Here is a 20,193-nt window from a genome sequence, read left to right as displayed (position 1 = left end):
TAAGAAGGTGAATATTTCATGTGCTCGTCTGCTCGTTATTCTCAAGTTCTGTTAATTGCCGTTATTTGCTAAAATTTCATGGTTTCGTTTCTCTAGCTCTCGCTTTCGTCAATTTGGCGCTCGAGTATCTTGTCTCTCGCCTTATTGTACTCCACAGGATGGGACTCCACTATACCAGGTGTTTTGGTCTTGAAGATCGATGCCAAGTGAGACGAATCTTTGCCGTATTTCAACCGGTTTATATGGCCCTCGATTCGGCTGAATTCCAGTTCGAGGGTGGATATTCGACTGTGTGAGCCTCGGGTATCAGTTGTGGGCCGAAAGTGTTTATTGTACATGGTTTGTATGTGTTGAAGCTTGGCAAGTACTTCTTCCTGTTTGTCCACAAGTCGTTGACGTTCGTTATTTAGGTTACCACTCAATTGTGCCTGTAGTGCTAGTGACTTGTCGAGCTCGATAGACTCCATAGCTGACGACAATGCGTTGGATAAGTAGTTGGAATGGTCCATGATGCTCATGTACTGGTAGTCATTATGGGAATTATTTGCCAGTTCTGCGTCTTCGCTCAGAAAAAACGACTCTGAAGAGGAGTCGCCAGGTTGTCCAGTGTCCAAATCAGCCATTTCTGGCTCCTCAGGTGGCGTTGGTGTGGACATATCTTGGTCCATAGCAGTAGCTCCAAAGTTGCGTCCTTCACATAAGCGCGCGAGGTGGAGCCAACCTGGGGCATTGGTGCGAATCGTAGAACAACACCAGCGGTTCGGCACTGGAATTAATTGGACATGTCGTTCCAGCTACAGAACTCCGAAGTGTTGGCACGCTTGAAGCCGTTCGGGATTCTGTTTGAGAAGTCTCTAACTGACCTAATAAAGGGTATACGAGGCCATTCGAAGGAGTCGCCAGAGAGCCTTCTGCAGTTTTTCGACACCGTGATTGTGGAATGTAAGAATGAGCTTGCCACCTCGGACTTGGAAACAAAGGCCATGGCCATCTTGAAGCTCACGTACTTGGAGATGTATGGGTTTGATATGTCGTGGAGCAATTTCCAGATTTTGGAAGTGATGGCATCGTCCAAATTCCAACAGAAACGAATAGGCTACTTGGCGGTGATCCAATCCTTCAAAAACGACCAGGATCTTCTTATCTTAGCCACCAATCAGTTCAAAAAAGACCTCAATTCATACAACCACACGGAAATTGGCCTTGCTCTCAGCGGCATTGCGACCATTGTGACTCCAAATTTGGCCAAAGATATCAACGACGATGTGGTGATGAAGCTCAGCCACTCCAGCCCTTACATACGAAAGAAGGCGATGTTGGCAATGTACAAAGTCATTCTTCAATACCCAGAAAGTTTACGGGCCAATTTCCAAAGAATCATCGACAAGCTCGACGACGAAGATACCGCCGTTGTCAGTGCAACGATAAACGTTATCTGTGAAATCAGCAAGAAAAACCCAAATATCTTTGTTGGTTACCTTCCAAAATTCTTCTCCATCATGAATAACACCAGCAACAATTGGCTTGTAATTCGCATTCTCAAGCTATTCCAAAGCTTGTCTAAAGTCGAGCCCAGAATGAAGAAGAGAATAATGCCGTCTATAGTCGAGCTCATGACGAAGACTAATGCCTATTCGTTGATCTACGAATGCATAAACTGCATAGTTAGTGGTGATATGCTCTCTGCTGACTCCTCAAGAGACCAAGAAACGGGCAAGCTATGCCTCGATAAGTTGTTGCTGATGTTTGCCAAAAGTGATTACAATTTGGTATTCGTGGGCCTTTTGACAATGTACAAGATTCTCAAGAAATTTCCAGCTTTAATCGACGATGGAGCTGTCAGAAGCTTTGTGTTGGCTCACTTGGGCGGAAACGATATCATCATAAAAGAGAAGGCACTAGAGTTGTGCGATCTACTTGTGAATGAAGATAACATAGGAGAAATTGTGAAGAAACTACTCTTTCAACTTATGCCTCCAGAATCATTGGACGGTAAACCGTCCCCTAAACTGATACCAGAACGCTTGAGGGTTAGCATTGCCTCCAAAATTGTGTCTATTGCTTCATCAAACAATTACTCCAATATCCCCAATTTTAAGTGGTATGTGGCTGTTTTAAAGGATATTTTTAACTTGTCATTGTTCCCAGAATCTCTTGTTGCAGACAACCTCATATCTTTCGAATCAACCAAAACTATCGCGAACCTTATTGGAAATGAATATGTTTCCCTTTGCATAAAAGTACCATCACTTCGTCCCACAATCTTGAATCAGGTTATTATAGATGCTACTCAAGATACGCGGATTTTGGAGGTATGCCCGGTTTTTTTGAAGTACATTTATTGGATTATCGGCGAATATGTCGATGAAATCGAATACGTTGGTTATGATGAGGAAGATGAAACAAAGGTGGAAAGTCTTGGGCTGAAGCTTTCGTCTCAAGTGTCGATTTTCAACACCTTGGTCAATTGTCAGATCGATATTTCATTGAAGCGAACTTCCAAGAAACACTTTCCGATATCGGACAAATTGAGATTCCTTGCTGACTCTGATGTGTTAACACTGCTTATCCAAGCTCTAGTGAAGCTTTACAGTGGTATTTTGAACACTTACCTCACATTATATGGTGTCAACGGGAAACTTCCTCGAGACAAGTTTATTCAAATGGCCTATTTTCTTTCAAAGTTGATCAATTTCTTGAGTAATTTCGAGCAACATTACCATTATGAGGTACAGGAGCGTAGCTTGTCATGGTTGGAGTTTTTGAAACTATGCTTAGAGGCTATGATGGGCGGAGATTTGGCACCCATAAGAGAGTTGGAACTTGAAGACCTCGAGTACTACAAGAAACTCCAGGTCAGCGAGGAACTTGAGCAAGAGCTTGATCTGGAGAATAGCAGCGACAGTGACTCTGACGAGAATCTCATCTCTAATATGTCTCTGAACGAGTCAGTGCAATCGGAAGAACCTGAAGTGAGTGTTCTTGCCACAGACGATCTGGAAACGTTTGAATTGGCAGCTGAGGGCCGGGCCCTTGCTCTATTGAACGACCTACAATCGGAGAGTGGAGCAAAACCAGAAACGGCTAATGAGTTGGAAAGTATACCCATGCTTTTGCATCCAATTCTATCGTCTATGCTCAAGTCACACGAGATACGGCCTGTGGCTAAAAACTCACAGAGCAATGTTCCTTTCCCTGAAGAACTTGATCTTGAGAGACAAATCGTGCACTCCGAAGAATTGCAAGGATTTGAAGATGAAGCCGAAGATGAGCTTTATGATGATACTTATATCGAAGAACAGCTGAGCAGTGAGCAAAACTCGATCTTGCCTGATTCTGATGTTGAACGTGAAGAAGCTAGGAGAAAGAAAGAGCGAGCAGCTCGTTTGCAAGATGACCCATACTACTTGAAGTCCGACGAGAAGAAGAGTAAGGTTTCGGCAAAACGCAAACCGAAGCCACTGAGTCCGTCGCCAGATCAGACTCGTTCTCCACTGCTTCTGTCTTTGGCTGAGATTGGTGAGTCGAAGCGACCTAAGTCGCTCAAGTCAAAGGTTTTGAAGAAGGAGAAAGTCATGGTTCTTGATGACGAGGTTGTTGGTAATGCATCTCCAGCACCGGAAGAACCAGTGATCAAAAAACCACAAAAAAAGACGGCAAATGTGTTCAAGATTGACGCTTCGAACTTGGAAGGGTTTGACCTTGAATCGTCCGCGAAAGAAACCACACCTGGAGTTGACGAGTACAACATAGATTTGGACGCAATTCGAAAGCTGTTAGCGGAGGATGTGGAAAAGAAGCTGAAGAAGAAGTCGAAGAAATCGAAATCGAAATCTGATACGAAAACGGACGCTGGAAAATCTACAAAATCTACAAAAACTGATTCAAAAGCGGATAAGTCTGAATCTAGGGAGGAACTGGTTAGCAACGGTGAAGGGCCAGGAACTGAGATAAAGACCAAGAAGAAAAAGAAAAAGAGAGCCGTCATAGCAGATTAAGTGCATACACAATACATATTCCATACATTAAATAATACTAATCTTTAGACAAGAGCGGAGTGTGCTCGGGAACTCTTTCGATTGCAACTTCGTCTGTGTCGTCTGTGTCTAATGCTTCTACAGCTGTTTCTTCTTTTTTGAATCCAGGCACTTTGGAGTATCCCAAATTCTGGAGCGTGGTCTTCATCTTATCATGTACTTCAAGAGCAAAGTCATTCAATTGCTCGTTAGTTTCCAAGTGTGATGTGGACATGGGAGGTAATACCTCGATGGTGATTTCTCCACGATTAAAGGTTCGAGTTGAAGCATGGAAAATTCCCGAAGTATTGCTAACAACAAAGGGTACAATAGGAATCTGGGCCTGTTTGGCCAAGTGGAAAGCACCTTTTTTGAATGGAAGAAGATCCAATTTGGTGGTACCTGATCTGGTTCCTTCAGGGAATATGAAAAGAGCCCTGTTGTCCCTCTTCAAACTGGCCAAAGCACCATCCAATACCTTTCTCGCTTTCTCTCCACGAGTTCTGTCCAAGAAAAAGGTGCCTGACGCAAGCATAAACCATCCTAAAAATGGAAAGAATTTCAAGGCTCTCTTGGCGGTCACAGTCATTCCTGGAGTAAACGTTTTGCCGAGAACAAGAATGTCCAAAGCTGACTGGTGATTAGAAATCACAATTGCTGGTTTCTCGTTCAAATAGTGGGCATTTTTGATGTTTATTTTGACCCCCAAAACCGTTGAAAACGAATAATAAAATGCCCTTGCTACAGTGTATTGAGCATATTGGGGTTTTCCAATAATTCTAAGAAAGATTGAAGCGAACACTCCGTAGAGGGCACATACAGATATTAAGACGCCGAAAGCCACAGACTTGAAATAGAATTTCAAGCTACTGAAAGCAGAACCCATTGGTGGTTTAGTTTAAAAAATTAGCGAAATTTGGTGATGTTGGGACGGGCCTGCAGGTAAAAAGGTGGGGAATAGATAGGAAGTGAAACATATGCTGGAAGAGTTAACGAACGCAACGTGGGGCAGAAGTGAGCACTTCTCTTTACTAAAGATTTGAAAATAACAAACTTTTTGCGGAAACATTGTATTTGAATGTAGATTAGTCTCTTTAGTATCATGGTGAAATAATGTTTATGAAAAGTCGGCTCAGTGCTTCCATGTCTTCCTTCTTGTTGTCTGACTGGAGTAAACTAGAAGAGATATCCATGCTATCATATTCCTCGCATCAAAAGACTCGAGGTGTTTGCGTCAATTTGATAGGCTTATCAGAGTTTCCACATATACCAATGCCTACTTTTAGCTGTACCAGTATAACTACCCAGTACAACTTTTCTTCGATCAAAAGCTGGTCTTGAGGTGAAGAACATTGAATGTTTCGGTTGAGGGATTTGAGTATTTATAGTGTTTTCCGACGAGGAGTGTGCTCTTTCTGATACAATCCCTGAGCACCGATACACTCCCTAAACATCCTGATGGAAAGGCTCTAAGAGAGCGTGCCGCTTGAGAGCGACCGATAGCGTTGAAAGTGACCGTACTAGCATCAGACTGAATGATGTAGTTTGACACACAATATTGGTACAACCCAGCGGTAGATGGTGCTACTTCTTTCACAGAATGAACTCGGGAACAAATCCGCTTCTTATGTTATTGGAGATGAGTCTCGGGCAGCTGGCTTTATCAGTGGTTTGTACTCACATGTACTGCTTGAATGGTTCTTAATGTATGCACGGGTATGAATTCAAAAGTAGAATTCGTTTTTATGAAGACTTGAGTAAAACTCTTAAATTAATAAACAGTTAAAAGCAGCTACAGCTCATAGTGACTAGCATTGACACCGGCCGACATTTTACTTTGACGTTCATCGACCAGTTTGCAGCTAAAAGCCGTAGAGGAATAGTTGCGAAAAAAGATCTGAAAATGCTGCAAAGTTAAAATGCAGTCTTCGATCCAAGTCTGTTGGGTTGGACAATGAACCATGAATAAAAAAGAAAAAAAGAGCTGATAACTAAGGACTCATAGAATACCAATTCAACTACAATCCATAGAATACCATGTTACTACACTCAAGTTGGTTCAATCACCTGTTTATTCAATGCTTAATTTTCATTATTTCCTCTTCTTTAACCAGTGACCTTATCAATTCCCTTCACTTCCGACAAAACTTGCACCGCTTTCTTAGCTGTGGAGTTTGCTGATTGTGGGTTTACACCAGTAACAACTCTGCCATCTACAACAGAATGGTCATCCCATGGTCCATTAGGTGCCGAGTATTTTGCACCCAATCTTTTGTAGAGTTCTTCAACTGATTCCAAGTTCTTGCTCTTCATGATCTTGTCGACTTGCATCTGTTCTTCTCCCTTGTCGGTGAAACCAGTAACGGTCTTGCCTTCAACAATTGGTCTGCCAGATGAGGTGTCAATCAAGTTGGCAAAGATAGCAGGTCCATGACAAACAGCAGCAACAACTCCACCCTTGGCATATATTTTTTGAGCAAGTTCTTGCAAGCCACTGGCCTTTGGATAGTCAAATAATGTGCCGTGGCCAGCCGAGGCAAAGAAAATGGAATATTCTGAAGCATCGACTTGCGATGGTTTTTTGATATTTTTCAACCCAATGTTGAATTCAGAGTGAGCATTGAGATGAATGTTCTTGTCGTCTCCATCCAAGAAATCTGGGCTTAACGAGTGCTCATCATAGCCAAAAGTTCCATTTTCAGACACAAAATCCACATCGTAACCTTGAGCTCTGAACACCTCAAATGGGTGCAAGGCCTCAGTAAGGAACAATCCTGTCTTTGCCCCGTCTTCGTAAAAGACGTCGTTATACGAGGTAACTGCAATTAAAGCTTTAACCATTTTGAATGATGAACAAATGGGATAGGGCTCCTTATATATGTACCCCAGAGCAATTTTGCAGACGTTTGCTCTGGCAGCAGAATGAGCGATTGTGCAGGATTTTACACGGACGTTACTAGAAACGGCCATCTGCAGCACGAAAGAAGTCGCTCGAAATTTTTACGTTTAGTGAGGCTCGAGCTGTATGCAGTGCTCTTTATGCAGTTTATCTATGTTTTCGGGCTCAGTTTCTTGAAATCTACCCATGCCACCAAGAAAGAAGCCGTCTCCCAAAACGGCCCAAAGTCCCACGGCGGCGTCCACGGCTGCTATCTTTCGCGAGGGTAACCCACCAGAAACTTCCACAACTGCTGTGGAACTGTCTACACTGATGGCTAATCTGACCGCTAATCCGGCAGCTTTGACCGGTGAAAAAGACCTTGAAGACGACATTGCTGGTCAATCAGTGGTGTTTAGGGTGATCTATGGGGCTCAAGATTTCTTGAATGATGAATTGGACTTTGCCAAGTTTGTCCAGTTGGTAATGTTGGCGTTTATTTGCCATGCTTTCTATTTGTACAATACCGAATACGTCAAAGAAAATATGTATAAAATTGGTTTCAATGCTATTGGTGTTGGCATGGCGTTCATTTTCAGCTATAGGAGCCGGCTGAGGCTCCACAAGAAGAATCCTGCTCGTTTTCCGTTGCCCCAACTTCCAGGATTCAACTTGATCTATGCGGTGTTCATCCCCACTGCCATCGCTGCTCTCTACAAGTCGGACGCTTTGCACCTCAACTTGTGCTTTAATTACTTTGTGGTGGACTATGTTCACCCTGTTATTCGGTTGGGGTCGGCAATAGCGTATTTTGTCATTTATCGTGACGAAGAAGACAATACACCAACCCAAGCAATTGCAATAATATTTGTGTTCCACGCTTGTATTCAATACCTGTTGAACTATTTCAACAAAGGCAGCGATAGAACATCGGTGGACATTCCTGAAGAAGTCCTTCAGCAAGATGATACCAAAGCAATGGCCCAGGCGAAAGAGTCTAGCAGCCCTATAGGCGCGGGAACAAACACAAGTTTATGCCAGGCAGAGATTCAATTGTTTTCCGTTTTGCTCAGCAACGTCGTCCACTACACCGCCTTGAATAATCAGTACAATCTTCCAGTGATTATTTTTCAAAAATTGGTCATAAGTCTCGTCTCAACCAGTGCACTTGTGTACCCTTTGTTCCTCTTGTACTCGAGCACCCGAAACTTTGTGGTGGGCATACTAAGTGCAGTTGTGTCTGGTGCGTTGTTTGTGTTCTTAACAAACTACCAATTGAGTTCCATCCTTCCAAACAATAATGCTATCAGCTGGCTCTGGCTGTACATAATTGACTCTGCCGAGCGCAAGTCGATTTTGTCCACTTGGTTAGCTGTGCTTGCAGTTGTCATACCACTGGTGTTTTTTCTTGCTCCCCACATAAGCTTAAACTTGAGGCGAAAAGTATGGCACTGGGTGATTTTGGGCTTGGTGACGTACCCGGCTTATGTTGATCAACCACAGTTCACCCTAATTGCCTTGCTTGGATCGGCGGTTGTGTTTGTCATTCTCGAAATAATCCGGTTTACTCGCTTCACTTTTGTGGGCCAATGGCTTTCTAAAAGCTTGCTTGTGTTCCAAGACTTCAAAGACTTGAAAGGACCCCTCAACGTGTCGTACATATATCTTATAGCCGGGGTTTCATTACCTATGGTCTTCGATTACTGTATCGATAAACGAGTTTCCATCAAGTCTTTCCTCGGAGTTATTTCGTTGGGCTTGGGCGATTCCTCAGCATCGATTATTGGCAAGCGGTTCGGTTCTGTCAAGTGGAAAGGGGGCCCAAAATCAATCCAGGGAACTGTAGCGTTCGTATTGATAACTTTTGGTGGACTTTTCTTGGTAGACCAGTATCTCTTGAACGGGCAAGTTGCAGACTGGGAACCGGTATTTGTGTGCTGCTTGATAGGAGGTATCTTGGAAGGTGTGAGCACCTTGAACGATAACTTGGTGATTCCGTGCGTAATGATGATTGCCTTAGACGCATTGCACACTAAAAAATAATTAGACTATAAACGATTGATTAGGAACAGTATCAAAGTCGTCTCGGACGCTTGGAGAACATGTAACCGCATCAAAGTCGTCTTTGGTGAGCGAGGTGGACATCATTCGAGGCGGGAAGAGCGACGAAGACAACGCTCTGGAGCGGGGGTTAGTAACGATATACGGCAAGTTGCTCTTGATAAACAAGGAGTTGACGTACTCGTCAGCGTCTTCCAATAACTCTGGTCTTTGGATGGCCACACGTGGATTAGTGATGGAAAAATTGGCCCTGTCAAAGGTTTTGTTAATGGTGAGTTCGCTGGTCGAGTTTGAGCAAGATGACGCTGGAGAAAAATTGTCGCTCACAGAGCGGTGGAACGAGTTTCTGGAGCTTGGTGGGCGACTATGCTCGGCCATAGAACCGTGGCGTGACACTTTGGTTTGAATTACATTGTCCTCTAGATCATCCTCGTCATCAGACACAATTGCCGACTCATCAGCACATTGGAACGGGTACGAAGCAACCCCCTTATAGCTAGAGTCGTCAGGAACACTCAAGCGACGCCTGTTTGGCTGTTTAACAAAATAAGGTTCGATTGGAGGCTTAGTACGTTTTAGTGATGGAGCCAAAACCGAGTTTTTGGCAAGTTTAAACATCAATTCGTCTGCGTCACCATACACCGAGCGTGGCCGCGCCACGGGAGCTGGCTTAATACTGGTCTTGGACCGATAATACGGCTCTTTATCTGTCATCCACAGATAAATAGGAAAACAAATGGGCGCAAAAAATCACCAAAAGTGAGACCTGATAAGAACTGCTTATGTAAGCGGAATCGGTGGTGATCAGTTTGGAATCGAAATTAGATGCAGCGCGCCAACAATACTAGGCGGCGCGCGTGGCGCGGAGAGTCGCAGGCCACAATGTGGCCGGGTCGCGGAAAAAAGTAATTCCGGCATATGCGAACATAAAGTTTAAAAATCCTCGAACTGACTTTAACCGCGCACTGTAGTTCCTGCCTCTATACTTTTCGGAGATCTCTTAGTGCGGAGTTCCGGAGAAAAGACATCGACCCAATCTGTCGAAGCGCCACATAATGGCCAAATCTATTGGAGTGGCCAATTTTATGCTTTAGTGGAGTGACCAAGGAAAAGCAAAGAGCCATAGTTGGGGCCGTGAAGATATAGGTAACGGTTCAAGTGAACCATTTTAACCTGCACGCCATCGACTGCACCTCTGCACCTGCACACCGTCGGTAGTACCGCACTTGATTTCGGGAATACTTCTTTGACTATATTCAGTTTGGGTGGCTCCCTGCAGCAATATCTTCTTTCCTTAATTCACCAGAGAGTCAGGCGAGAAGTTATCCAGAATCTTTCAACAGGTATAATTACATTTTGCTAGTCACATACTCACTAGGGATTACTTTTAAAGTTCCAAGTACATCATCTCGCTAAATTTCCGGTTCCAATCCAAGTTTAATCATGACAGAGTCATTCCCCATATCCTGTATCTCGTGTCGCCGCAAGAAGATCAAGTGTAACAAAAAGAAGCCCTGTAATCAGTGTGAACGAAGGTCCATCGTTTGCAGATTTCCTTCCACTTTTAGAAATATCAAAATCGATGAGGGTGAACATTTAGACCCTCAATCTGCCTTGGTTTCCCGGGCAGAGATATCTTCTTCCAGCGGGGCCGACTCTTCAGAATTCACCATGTCGTCATATGGCGACGACTTGGAGCTGATCAAGCGCCACAACCAACGGCTTTTGGAGGAAAATTTCAGATTGGAGTTGGGAAGCCGCAAACTTACCGAAAAGTTGGCGCAACAAACCCGTAGTAATTCAGTACTGGATGTCGCCAGTGCTATTGGTGAACATTCGACTAAAAATCCCATTCATGTTAGCGGAGAGACTTCTGAGGGAGGTGAAAAGTACTATGGGCCCCAGTCATCGAGCTATATGATGGATAATCTTCGAGATAATACAACAAACGATGCTGAAACCTCCAAACAGTCCAAGGTGGTCAAGGAAGCCCACAAGGAGGACCCTGAAGACACTCGGGTGAGAATGTCGCTCAAAAAAAAGAACCTTCCGTGCGTACTTGGTGGGGATCCTCACCTCAACGTGAAAGACCCTGTTGTTATTCGACGCAATATCGATGTTATTCAGCGATTAATTGAGTTTTTCTTCACAACAAATTCCTACTATACCTCGTTTATTGTCATAGGCAACGTGCGACAGTTTCTTGATTCTTACGAGTCCATCAAAGACAGCGAATGGGAAAACGACGATGACCTTCTCTTGCTCTATATGATCATATTGATTGCAGTTCAAAGGCTTTCGCCAACACAGTTTGTGGATTTTGGCTTGCTTCCGCAAGACAAGATACTGGAAGTTTCGAAATTCAAGTCGTATTTGTCTAAGGATGTTCTCCACCACTCTTTTGTCAGCTTTCGCCACAACTTGTTGAACGAGTCGATTGTCACCATTCAAGCTTATATCTTGTGTTGTGAGTGGTATTTTGTCGACCAAAAATACGAAGAGTGCTGGTCGATGGTTTTTCACGTGAGCGCCGTCGCCTACCTGATAGGTCTCCACGTTTTAAGCAGATTCAAACTTGGCAATAATAATAAGGATACTATAAATGAAGATGACGAGAGGGAAGATTTGGAGAAGTGTGTGGTATGGTTCGCTTTGCGGAATATCACTGGTCAAATATGCTCCATTCTTGGTCGACCAAATCCCATATCAATTCAAGTCAACTCGTTCGTTAATCGTTCAACAAGCACCACGAGGTCAGATAGCCTTAATTTCAAGGAGACAAAGACTCAGGTGGCCCTCAAGTCTGGTTTGAGTGAGTGTCTTCGTTTGTCCAACATGATGTTAATTGAAAATTACATGATCGATTTTACAATTACTGATCTATTCAATTTGAACCGAAAGTTCGAGACTGAAATCAATCAATTGGAAATGCTTCTTACCAACAAGAATGCTGATACGAATTTGCAATTTGAAAGCGCAAGTGACCAACTTCTGTCTCGCTCCAAGATTGGACGCTCTGCTGTGATGCATGATTTGATCATATTTTACGTCAATCGATCCAAATTATTTGAACCCTTTGTCGATAAATTTCGGATGCATGAACAAGCCGATGAAGTAGTCAGGATTTTGATTAATTCTCTCGACAGGTTTTTAATCTACTCCGTTGAATTTATCGGAGACTTCATCGACGATTTTGGCGAGAAGCTTTCGGGCAGTGCGAACACATTGCTAGACAAGCATTTTGGAAAACTTTTCCGAACCTATTTTCCATTCTTAAACTCGTTCATTTACCAAGGTTTCGTTGTGATATTCACCTTTTTGCACTACAAGTTCAAGGAATTCATTGAGGCCCCAAGCGTCATGAACTTGTCGGATAATCTGCTGGTCATTGACTATGAAAAGTTTTTGATAGTTCTTGACGAGAAACTCAAATTGCTCTACTCATTTGAATCTCGTTTGCTGGCCAAGGTCTCAAAAAACATCAAATTTTGGTCGACTAATATTTTGTACTTGATGAACAACAACATACGATTCATCAATGTTATGCAAGAACGAAGACAGCAAAGAATTCTGAACGAGAGATTCGGCGACTATACTCAGATGATGATGGAAGATGACTCTCAACTTGACGATACTTACTACATAAGTCTCAGCGACCCATTCTGGCTAACTAATCCCGAAAACTTGCCTTACTACTTGAGCTCACCAAGTGACGATGGAGGTCAACAAGGATTGCGTTCAACCTACCTGCAAGGCGAATCGAGTTCTAGTGATTTAGAGCAACCGCGGCCCCTTCACGTGCAACCATCAGTTGGTAGCGAGGGCAGTTGGCTTATGGACTCCTCCGCGCCAGAGGGCAAGTCTCAAGTGGTACAACCAAAAGCTGAAGAAGGAGGATCGGAGGAATATATAAATCCTCCCTTTGGGTATGACCCGAGCAGTGATGCTGATTTGTTTCCTAGCTTTAGTCATCACGGAAATCAATGAATATGTACAAAGTTTCTAATGAATTGAATGATTTCTAGTAATCGCAAAAAATTCACAAATTCTTAACGATGATATAAACGTAAGGAACTGCACCAGAATTTTCGTTTAAGGAAGCCAAAACGATACTAACAACTTTCCTAATACTACGAGGCACAACAAAGTGAGTTCATAGCTCGAACATTTCTGGATTCCTCTGTACTTCACCAACACCCGAACCGATATACGTACTGCACACAGCCTCGCCGGAGTATATCTTCGGCAAAGACTCCCGCGAACAAGAGCGATGTCTAGTTTCAAGAAATTCACAGACTTTTTGTTCTCCAAGCAATCGTTGAGATACGTGTGTACAACTCACTTCTGGGGACCGGTGTCCAACTTTGGTATTCCTGTCGCTGCCGTCATGGACTTGAAAAAAGACCCTGATTTGATCAGTGGACCAATGACCGGATCGTTGATTTTATACTCATTGACATTCATGAGGTACTCATTGGCTGTGACTCCTCAAAACTACTTGTTGTTTGGATGTCATTTTGTGAACGAATTGGCTCAATTGGGTCAGGGTTATAGGTGGGTGAATCACCATTACGGTTCATCAAAGAAGGCTGTCGAGGCTGTCACGGAGACGAAATAGGGTCAGTTGGATGTGGGTGTTGGACGTGAGTGTTGTTCGGAGTGGATAGTGTGTAAAGTTATGAATAAATGCACCTAATTTGGTTTTTTGTAATTCAGTCAAATATTGACTTGACGGTGGTTTGCTGGGTGGGACCGTATTGCGACGGCTGGTCGCTATGGGAGTCATTACTCGAGTCCGAACCACGAGAGTGAGGCTGGCTGTGTTCTTCAACGAAGAGTTGGTCCGTGGAACGAGTTCGGAGCGCCAGGTCGTATGCAATTCGAGGCTCGGGTGAAGATGAACGACCCGAGTTCATAAACTGAGTAGCGGTTTCTTGTGAGGGAATAGTTGGGTTCATTAATAACATTTTCTTGTGACGTTTTGCTGGAGGAGCCGTACTTGGTGCCTTGTTGATTTCATGTACCACATGGTGCGGAATTTTAATCTCTTTGCCCTCTTCAGAGGATGCGGTATTGGTGATCTGGACGAACTGTATCTTGACGTTTGTTATGTTGCAGAGTTCAAACACTATTGGGTCTCCTGGCTGCTTCAAGTATATCGAAAGTCCCTCGTCCAGGTCATAATCGGGTCCATTTTCGTCCGAGGTGGAGCCCAAAGAAGATATCAAGGACATGAATGTCTTAAAGTCACGAAGCCGAAACCCTATCAGTTTTCTACGGGACTCGTCGGTTTCCTCCCGTAAGTTCGTGTCGATGAGGTCACGAAGCCCCAAAGTCACCGTGACCGCCATTGGCTGTTTGAGGTAATCACGGTCCTTGACAACTGCCTTCTTGATGCCGCTGAACATCACCTTGTGGCTGCGCACTTCAAGCTTAAAATCATCCACAGCAGTCGGTATCATATCGAGAAACTGCCTAGGTATCACCTGGTCGATCTTCAAAAATGTGATGTCGTCATTGTTCTGCAGAAGCTGCCATTTGTATTCTTCGGCCACGAGTAGCCGATTTCGTACTACGGGCTGGTACGAGGTTTGGTACTTTTTCACCACCAATTTCTTCGTTTTGATCTCAATGAGTAGCTTGTACTTCATAGCATCCACTGTGGCTTCATTCCAGTACACCTTGAGGCAAATATACTCTAAATCGTTGACATCGAGGGTCTTAAACAACGTCACCAAATGCTTCGAATTAACCAAAAAAGAGTACGTTGCAATCTCCTTATGATGTCCATCTTCATGCTGACGCTCCATTCCATCACCAGCTTCATAACCGTCTCTCAAGACATGGTCAAAGTCGACATAAAAATCATGAAAAAAATCCCGATCAAAGACGATTTCGCCATGAGCTGTTCTGGCGCCGTTTATAGCCGAAATCGAAAGCTGGCGCTGACTGATTACAAACTTGATACCTTCAGACACAGCAGCCAACGCACAGACTGTCCGGCTCCAAATTCGTCGACTTTTGCCATCTTTTAACACCACTACAAACATGCAAAGTGGTTGCACAATGAGCTGCACACAGGGTAGCGCATCAGCTGACGCCTTTCCGGAACACACCGGTGCACCAGATCGTTATCAGCGACGATTGCGACTGGGCATTTGCAATGTACCAGGTGTTAGTTTTGAACCCAAATTCGTCGCAGAAAGTCACAGATAACTTGCGTGACACGGTGTTGGCACCGAGCACAGTGGAACTCTCATTTTATACGGCTCCACCTTCGGCGCCCAAGGAGATAACAGGAGAGGAAACTTCTCAGCAATCGGAGAAAGTTGTTCTAGATGACTTAAAAGACAAGAAGTTGAACTACGATGGCATCTTGGTGTGCTGCTACTCAGACCATCCGCTAGTGCGTTCATTGGCGAAGTTGGTGGACTGCCCAGTCATGGGAATCATGCAAGCTACCCTTCTTTATGCATTGCTGAACGGCACAATTCGGAAGCTGTTTGTGTTAACAAGCGTCAGCGAGTGGCTCCCGCTTTTGGATAAAGCAATTGTGGACTTTGTAGGGGCTGATCTGTTCCCCAGTGGCAAATTTCAGAAGACTCGAGCGTTGGATGTCAATGTCACCAATCTCAGTGATCCAGAACAATTTGCCAAAATCGAAAAAAAGGTCAGTGGGTTCTTGGATGAGTACAAGGATGACGAAATTGACTGTGTACTTCTTGGGTGTGCGGGGATGGCCGGACTTGACAAAAAGTTGGCGGAAAAGTTTCCGTTGCAATTCATAGACAGTGTAAAAATAGGGGTTGATTTTTTGACAGGTCTCATGCAATTCAAGGCACGAGAGTAGCAAGCCAGTGGTTGAGATGTGAATAATCCAGGTTTACAATGTCATTCAATTATTTAATTTCGTAGACTTTTACGGCCATATTTTGCAACCCATCGGCATCTGCCCGTCTGCAGTACCTCACTCTAAAAGGTCACAGATACCCTACCCCTCCTACTACACTAAATATTATACTGAAGTGTTTTTGACCAATCGAAACGTTTCCAGCATAAAGAGCATTTCTCTAAGAAACAAGAATACACTTTTTCACATCCAGATCAAATATGAGTGAAGAGAAATTGACAAGCAACCCTGAAGATCAACGTGTTTACAACGAAAAAGAAGAAGTAGTGGACATAGAAACTTCTAGTTCTTTGCCCCGGAAACAGATAGAAAAGAGACCATCGCTCTTGGATCGCTTAATGAGAAGAGGAAGCGAAAGCAAAGAACAAGAAAATAGCAACCCACAAGCTCCAGAAAGAGAAGATGAGTTGCCGCCACTTTCCGACTTGAAACTTGTCGGTTACAAAGAAACCACACGCAGACGGCTTCTAGGAGGCGAATTGGCACATAATATCCGCAATCTTGTGCCTCGACGTCTCCAATTGGCGTCGGAATGGAATTTGGTATACTCGATGGAACAGGACGGAATTTCACTTCGCTCGCTCTACCGGAACAATGATAGAGATCAGCAAGTGGCACAAGTGAAACGTCAACGGAAAACCGTAGACGCAGGATACGCCAGTCTGGTGGTGAATTCCATGGTGGGGAGCCATGAGTACCACAATGAAATCAGACGGCCAGTAGGGTACGTTTTGGTGATTCAGGACTCTACGGGAGCAATCTTCGGGAGCTATCTCAACGAGAATTTGCGATTGATGGAACACAAACGGTACTACGGTAATGGGGAGTGCTTTTTATGGAAATGTGAACGTACTGGAGACGGTAGCATGCGGTTTAAGGCATTCGTCTACACTGGTATTAACGATAATATTATTTACTCCAATAGCCAATTCATTGCTATCGGGTCGTCCGATGGCCACAACGGCATATGGATCGACAAACTGCTCTGCAGCGGTGTTTCAGCTTATTGCGAAACCTTCGGTAACGAGGTTCTATGTGGGTCCAGCCACGCCAGTGGCTCAAGACCAAATGCCAAGGAGTCGCGATTCGAAATTATAGGCTTGGAAGTTTGGCGTATCGGAGATCCATAGAGCAATTCCTTGAAATTTGTCGATGTGAAATTTGCGATTGCCGCACTATCATGTGAAGAGCCTGAAACTAGACCTCATGAAGTACGGTCTAAATATGAAATCCGGACAACTACGGACTGTTCGGTTGAACTTACTATTTGCTAAACCTTAATTGCAAACATTTTCTGGTTCTCGAACCCGTCAATTTGACCGGTTTGGGCTATAGAGATAATCAATGCCATGTGCGCGTTGTTGCAGCCAATGTTCTGCACACCGTTGCCAAACGTTAAGGGGCAGAATTTTCGTTTCGAGCTGAGCTGCATGATTCGTCTAAATTAGTCGTGGCTTGCTCTGAATGAGGCTGCTATTTGGGCTTATCTTGGGTGATAAGTCGCAGCCAATCAGTTGCCCAAATGGTATACTCTATCTTTGTATCCAATTTTCAAAGTTTGATATTTGGTAGATGAATATCTTGGAGCATTTCGGGAATCATTAAACGGCTAACAGGCATCGAAGTATGCATGTGGGTGCGGCGCCCCTTGTGGTGAAACTAGGATAAATTTTGAGCGCCCGTCCATGCATGCTGCAAGGTCGACCCGTGCAGGATTCTGAAACGGCTTAACGGCTGCAAAATCACTATCTTTACTAGTGAGTTTCGGATGCACTATTGCTATCATGCTACACGACGAGGTAAAAAGAACCTTTGGAAACTTCTCCTTCATGGTTAGGATACATCATCACTGGCGATAAAGTGCATTAATTGTGTTAAAATTCCCCCTTGATGCTGCACAGGGTCCCCAAATAATGTTTCATTTGGCTTAATGTGTTACGTTTTGGGACTGGAGCAGCACGAGGTTGTGTCAGTTGAAGATGCAATTAGTTCCATGGCTGTGAAAGGTGTTTTGATATATAAAACACTTTTGCAGGTGGAGAATCCTCAATTGACTCCCGGCAAAGACCTCCAACTAACTTCATAGTTGAGCTCTCTTCAGACATAGAAGAAGAACAAACTGACAATGAAGTTCGTCACAATCGCTGCTTATACTGGTCTAGTCGTTGCTGTCAACGGTCACTTTATACCATGGATTGGTTCTGGTGATCACCATGATAAGAATCCGTTCGTTTCTCATGGCGGAGAGAACGACAAAAGAGGAAAGGAAGAGAAGAATAATCACTGGTGGTGGCCACAACCGCAACATGGCAAACACGACAAAGGTGGTAAAGGCGGTAAGCATGGCAAGGGTGGCCATGATGAAGAGCCTTGTCCTGATGAACACAAAGGTGGACATAAGGGTGAACACAAGGGTGAACACAAGGGTGAACACAAGGGTGGACACAAGGGTGAACACAAAGGTGAACATCACGGAGGACACAAAGGTGATCACCATGGAGGACATGGGGGACACCAAGGAGATGGTGGACACAAGGGTGAACCATGTGATGAAACTTCTTTGTCATCCATCAAGGTATCCAGTTCTTCTGCTGGACATTCTAGTTCCTCGATTGCTCCAGTTAGCCACTCCAGTGTTATATCAACTGGACCAACTGGTCACTCAACTGAGCCATGTGACGAGCCTTCTTCTAGCTCCTGGAGTTCTTCGGTTCCACCAGTAAGTCACTCTACTGTTTCGTCCGTGGGAACTTCTACCCATTCGACTGAGCCATGTGAAGAACCTTCTTCGTCTTTGAAGGTATCCAGTTCTTCTGTTGTTCCTTCGAGCTCCTCAATTGCCCCAGTAAGTCACTCAAGTGCACTTTCAAGTCACTCAGTTCCACCTACTGGACCTTCGAGCCATACTACTGAACCATGCGATGAAACTTCATCTTCTGTTAAGGTATCTGGCTCTTCTGCTGCACCCTCGAGCTCCTCAATTGCACCAGTGAGCCACTCGAGTGCTTCTTCTGTGGGACCTTCGAGCCACTCTAGTGCTTCATCTGCTGGACATTCAAGTCACTCGACTGTATCCTCCTGGGGACCATCTAGTCACTCGACCGCTTCGTCTTGGGGACCATCTAGTCACTCGACAATCTCATCTGCGGGACCTTCTAGTTCTTCGATTGCGCCAGTTAGTCACTCAAGTGGTGTTTCATCTCACTCGACTATTTCGTCTTGGGGACCTTCCAGCCACTCGATTCCAGCTACTGGACCTTCGAGCCATACTACTGAACCATGCGATGAGACTTCTTCGTCGTCTGTGAAGGCATCCAGCTCCTCTGGACCTTCGAGCTCATCGATTGCACCAGTTAGCCACTCAAGTGCCTCCTCAGTTGCACCATCTGGTCACTCAAGTGCTCCATCGAGTCACTCGACTGTTTCCTCGGTTGCTCCATCTAGTCACTCAATCCCTTCTGGACCTTCTAGTCACTCGAGTGCCTCATCTGTTTCGCCAAGCGGACCTTCTAGCTCCTGGGGCTCCTCGTTTGCACCATCTAGTCACTCGACTGTTTCCTCGTGGGGACCTTCGAGCCACTCAAGTGCTTCATCTTGGGGACCTTCTAGTTCTTCAATTGCACCAGTCAGCCACTCAAGTGATCTTTCAAGTCACACAATTCCACCCACTGGACCCTCGAGCCATACTACTGAGCCATGCGATGAGACTTCTTCGTCGTCTTTGAAGGCATCCAGTTCTTCTGTTGCACCTTCTAGTTCCTCGATTGCTCCAGTGAGCCACTCGAGTGCCTCATCTGTGGGACCATCAAGTCACTCGACTGTTTCGTCTTGGGGACCATCCAGTCACTCGACCGTCGCATCTTCAGGACCTTCTAGTTCTTCGATTGCGCCAGTTAGTCACTCAAGTGCTCCATCGAGTCACTCAACTGGTTCGTCTGTGGGACCTTCTAGTCACTCGACTGTTTCCTCGGTTGCACCATCTAGTCACTCGAGTGCCTCCTCGGTTGCTCCATCTAGTCACTCGATTCCTTCTGGACCTTCTAGTCACTCGAGTGCCTCCTCGGTTGCTCCATCTAGTCACACGATTCCTTCTGGACCTTCAAGTCACTCGACAGCTTCGTCTGTGGGACCTTCTAGTCACTCGAGTGTCTCCTCGGTTGGACATTCAAGCCATTCGACTGTTTCCTCCTTGGGACCATCTAGTCACTCGACAGCTTCGTCTGTTGGACCTTCAAGTCACCCAACTGTTTCATCTTGGGGTCCTTCAAGCTCCTCGATTGCACCAGTAAGTCACTCAAGTGGTCTTTCAAGTCACTCAATTCCACCAA

The 20,193-nt window shown here is 44.7% G+C and overlaps 12 protein-coding genes across 12 annotated transcripts; 7 read left to right on the top strand and 5 right to left on the bottom strand. All coding sequences in view use genetic code 12, as the record gives it.

Moving 5' to 3' along the window:
* Positions 1-92: 92 nt before the first annotated feature.
* PGUG_04660 (uncharacterized protein) lies at positions 93-668 on the bottom strand (the record flags this gene model as incomplete). The annotated part of the gene is made up of 1 exon (XM_001482655.1): positions 93-668. The coding sequence occupies one exon, from the start codon at positions 666-668 to the stop codon at positions 93-95; it is 576 nt and encodes a 191-aa protein (XP_001482705.2).
* Positions 669-782: 114 nt separating this feature from the next.
* Positions 783-3,998, top strand: APL5 (Apl5p; the record flags this gene model as incomplete). Its single annotated transcript, XM_001482654.1, has 1 exon — positions 783-3,998. The coding sequence occupies one exon, from the start codon at positions 783-785 to the stop codon at positions 3,996-3,998; it is 3,216 nt and encodes a 1,071-aa protein (XP_001482704.2).
* Positions 3,999-4,035: 37 nt separating this feature from the next.
* Positions 4,036-4,902, bottom strand: SLC1 (1-acylglycerol-3-phosphate O-acyltransferase; the record flags this gene model as incomplete). Its single annotated transcript, XM_001482653.1, has 1 exon — positions 4,036-4,902. One exon carries the CDS (start codon positions 4,900-4,902, stop codon positions 4,036-4,038), a length of 867 nt encoding a protein of 288 aa, XP_001482703.1.
* Positions 4,903-6,122: 1,220 nt separating this feature from the next.
* On the bottom strand, positions 6,123-6,986 carry GLX3 (glutathione-independent methylglyoxalase; the record flags this gene model as incomplete). Its single annotated transcript, XM_001482652.1, has 1 exon — positions 6,123-6,986. The coding sequence occupies one exon, from the start codon at positions 6,984-6,986 to the stop codon at positions 6,123-6,125; it is 864 nt and encodes a 287-aa protein (XP_001482702.2).
* Positions 6,987-7,101: 115 nt separating this feature from the next.
* On the top strand, positions 7,102-8,937 carry PGUG_04656 (dolichol kinase; the record flags this gene model as incomplete). The annotated part of the gene is made up of 1 exon (XM_001482651.1): positions 7,102-8,937. The coding sequence occupies one exon, from the start codon at positions 7,102-7,104 to the stop codon at positions 8,935-8,937; it is 1,836 nt and encodes a 611-aa protein (XP_001482701.2).
* PGUG_04655 (uncharacterized protein) lies at positions 8,938-9,669 on the bottom strand (the record flags this gene model as incomplete). Its single annotated transcript, XM_001482650.1, has 1 exon — positions 8,938-9,669. The coding sequence occupies one exon, from the start codon at positions 9,667-9,669 to the stop codon at positions 8,938-8,940; it is 732 nt and encodes a 243-aa protein (XP_001482700.1).
* A 729-nt stretch (positions 9,670-10,398) lies between these two features.
* Positions 10,399-12,942, top strand: PGUG_04654 (fungal specific transcription factor domain-containing protein; the record flags this gene model as incomplete). Its single annotated transcript, XM_001482649.1, has 1 exon — positions 10,399-12,942. The coding sequence occupies one exon, from the start codon at positions 10,399-10,401 to the stop codon at positions 12,940-12,942; it is 2,544 nt and encodes an 847-aa protein (XP_001482699.2).
* A 283-nt stretch (positions 12,943-13,225) lies between these two features.
* On the top strand, positions 13,226-13,573 carry PGUG_04653 (pyruvate transporter; the record flags this gene model as incomplete). Its single annotated transcript, XM_001482648.1, has 1 exon — positions 13,226-13,573. One exon carries the CDS (start codon positions 13,226-13,228, stop codon positions 13,571-13,573), a length of 348 nt encoding a protein of 115 aa, XP_001482698.1.
* A 94-nt stretch (positions 13,574-13,667) lies between these two features.
* Positions 13,668-15,005, bottom strand: DDC1 (Ddc1p; the record flags this gene model as incomplete). The annotated part of the gene is made up of 1 exon (XM_001482647.1): positions 13,668-15,005. The coding sequence occupies one exon, from the start codon at positions 15,003-15,005 to the stop codon at positions 13,668-13,670; it is 1,338 nt and encodes a 445-aa protein (XP_001482697.2).
* Positions 15,006-15,118: 113 nt separating this feature from the next.
* On the top strand, positions 15,119-15,805 carry DCG1 (Dcg1p; the record flags this gene model as incomplete). Its single annotated transcript, XM_001482646.1, has 1 exon — positions 15,119-15,805. The coding sequence occupies one exon, from the start codon at positions 15,119-15,121 to the stop codon at positions 15,803-15,805; it is 687 nt and encodes a 228-aa protein (XP_001482696.2).
* A 260-nt stretch (positions 15,806-16,065) lies between these two features.
* Positions 16,066-16,995, top strand: OXR1 (Oxr1p; the record flags this gene model as incomplete). Its single annotated transcript, XM_001482645.1, has 1 exon — positions 16,066-16,995. The coding sequence occupies one exon, from the start codon at positions 16,066-16,068 to the stop codon at positions 16,993-16,995; it is 930 nt and encodes a 309-aa protein (XP_001482695.2).
* Positions 16,996-17,990: 995 nt separating this feature from the next.
* On the top strand, positions 17,991-20,193 carry PGA18 (Pga18p; the record flags this gene model as incomplete). Its single annotated transcript, XM_001482644.1, has 1 exon — positions 17,991-20,193. A coding segment is annotated over one exon (2,203 nt), but the record flags the coding sequence as incomplete, so codon positions are not given.

This window comes from Meyerozyma guilliermondii, genomic scaffold (genome assembly GCF_000149425.1).
Source record: "Meyerozyma guilliermondii ATCC 6260 scaffold_6 genomic scaffold, whole genome shotgun sequence".
NCBI classification, from domain to species: Eukaryota; Fungi; Ascomycota; class Pichiomycetes; order Serinales; family Debaryomycetaceae; genus Meyerozyma; species Meyerozyma guilliermondii.
This window is presented reverse-complemented; position numbering and strand designations above follow the sequence as displayed.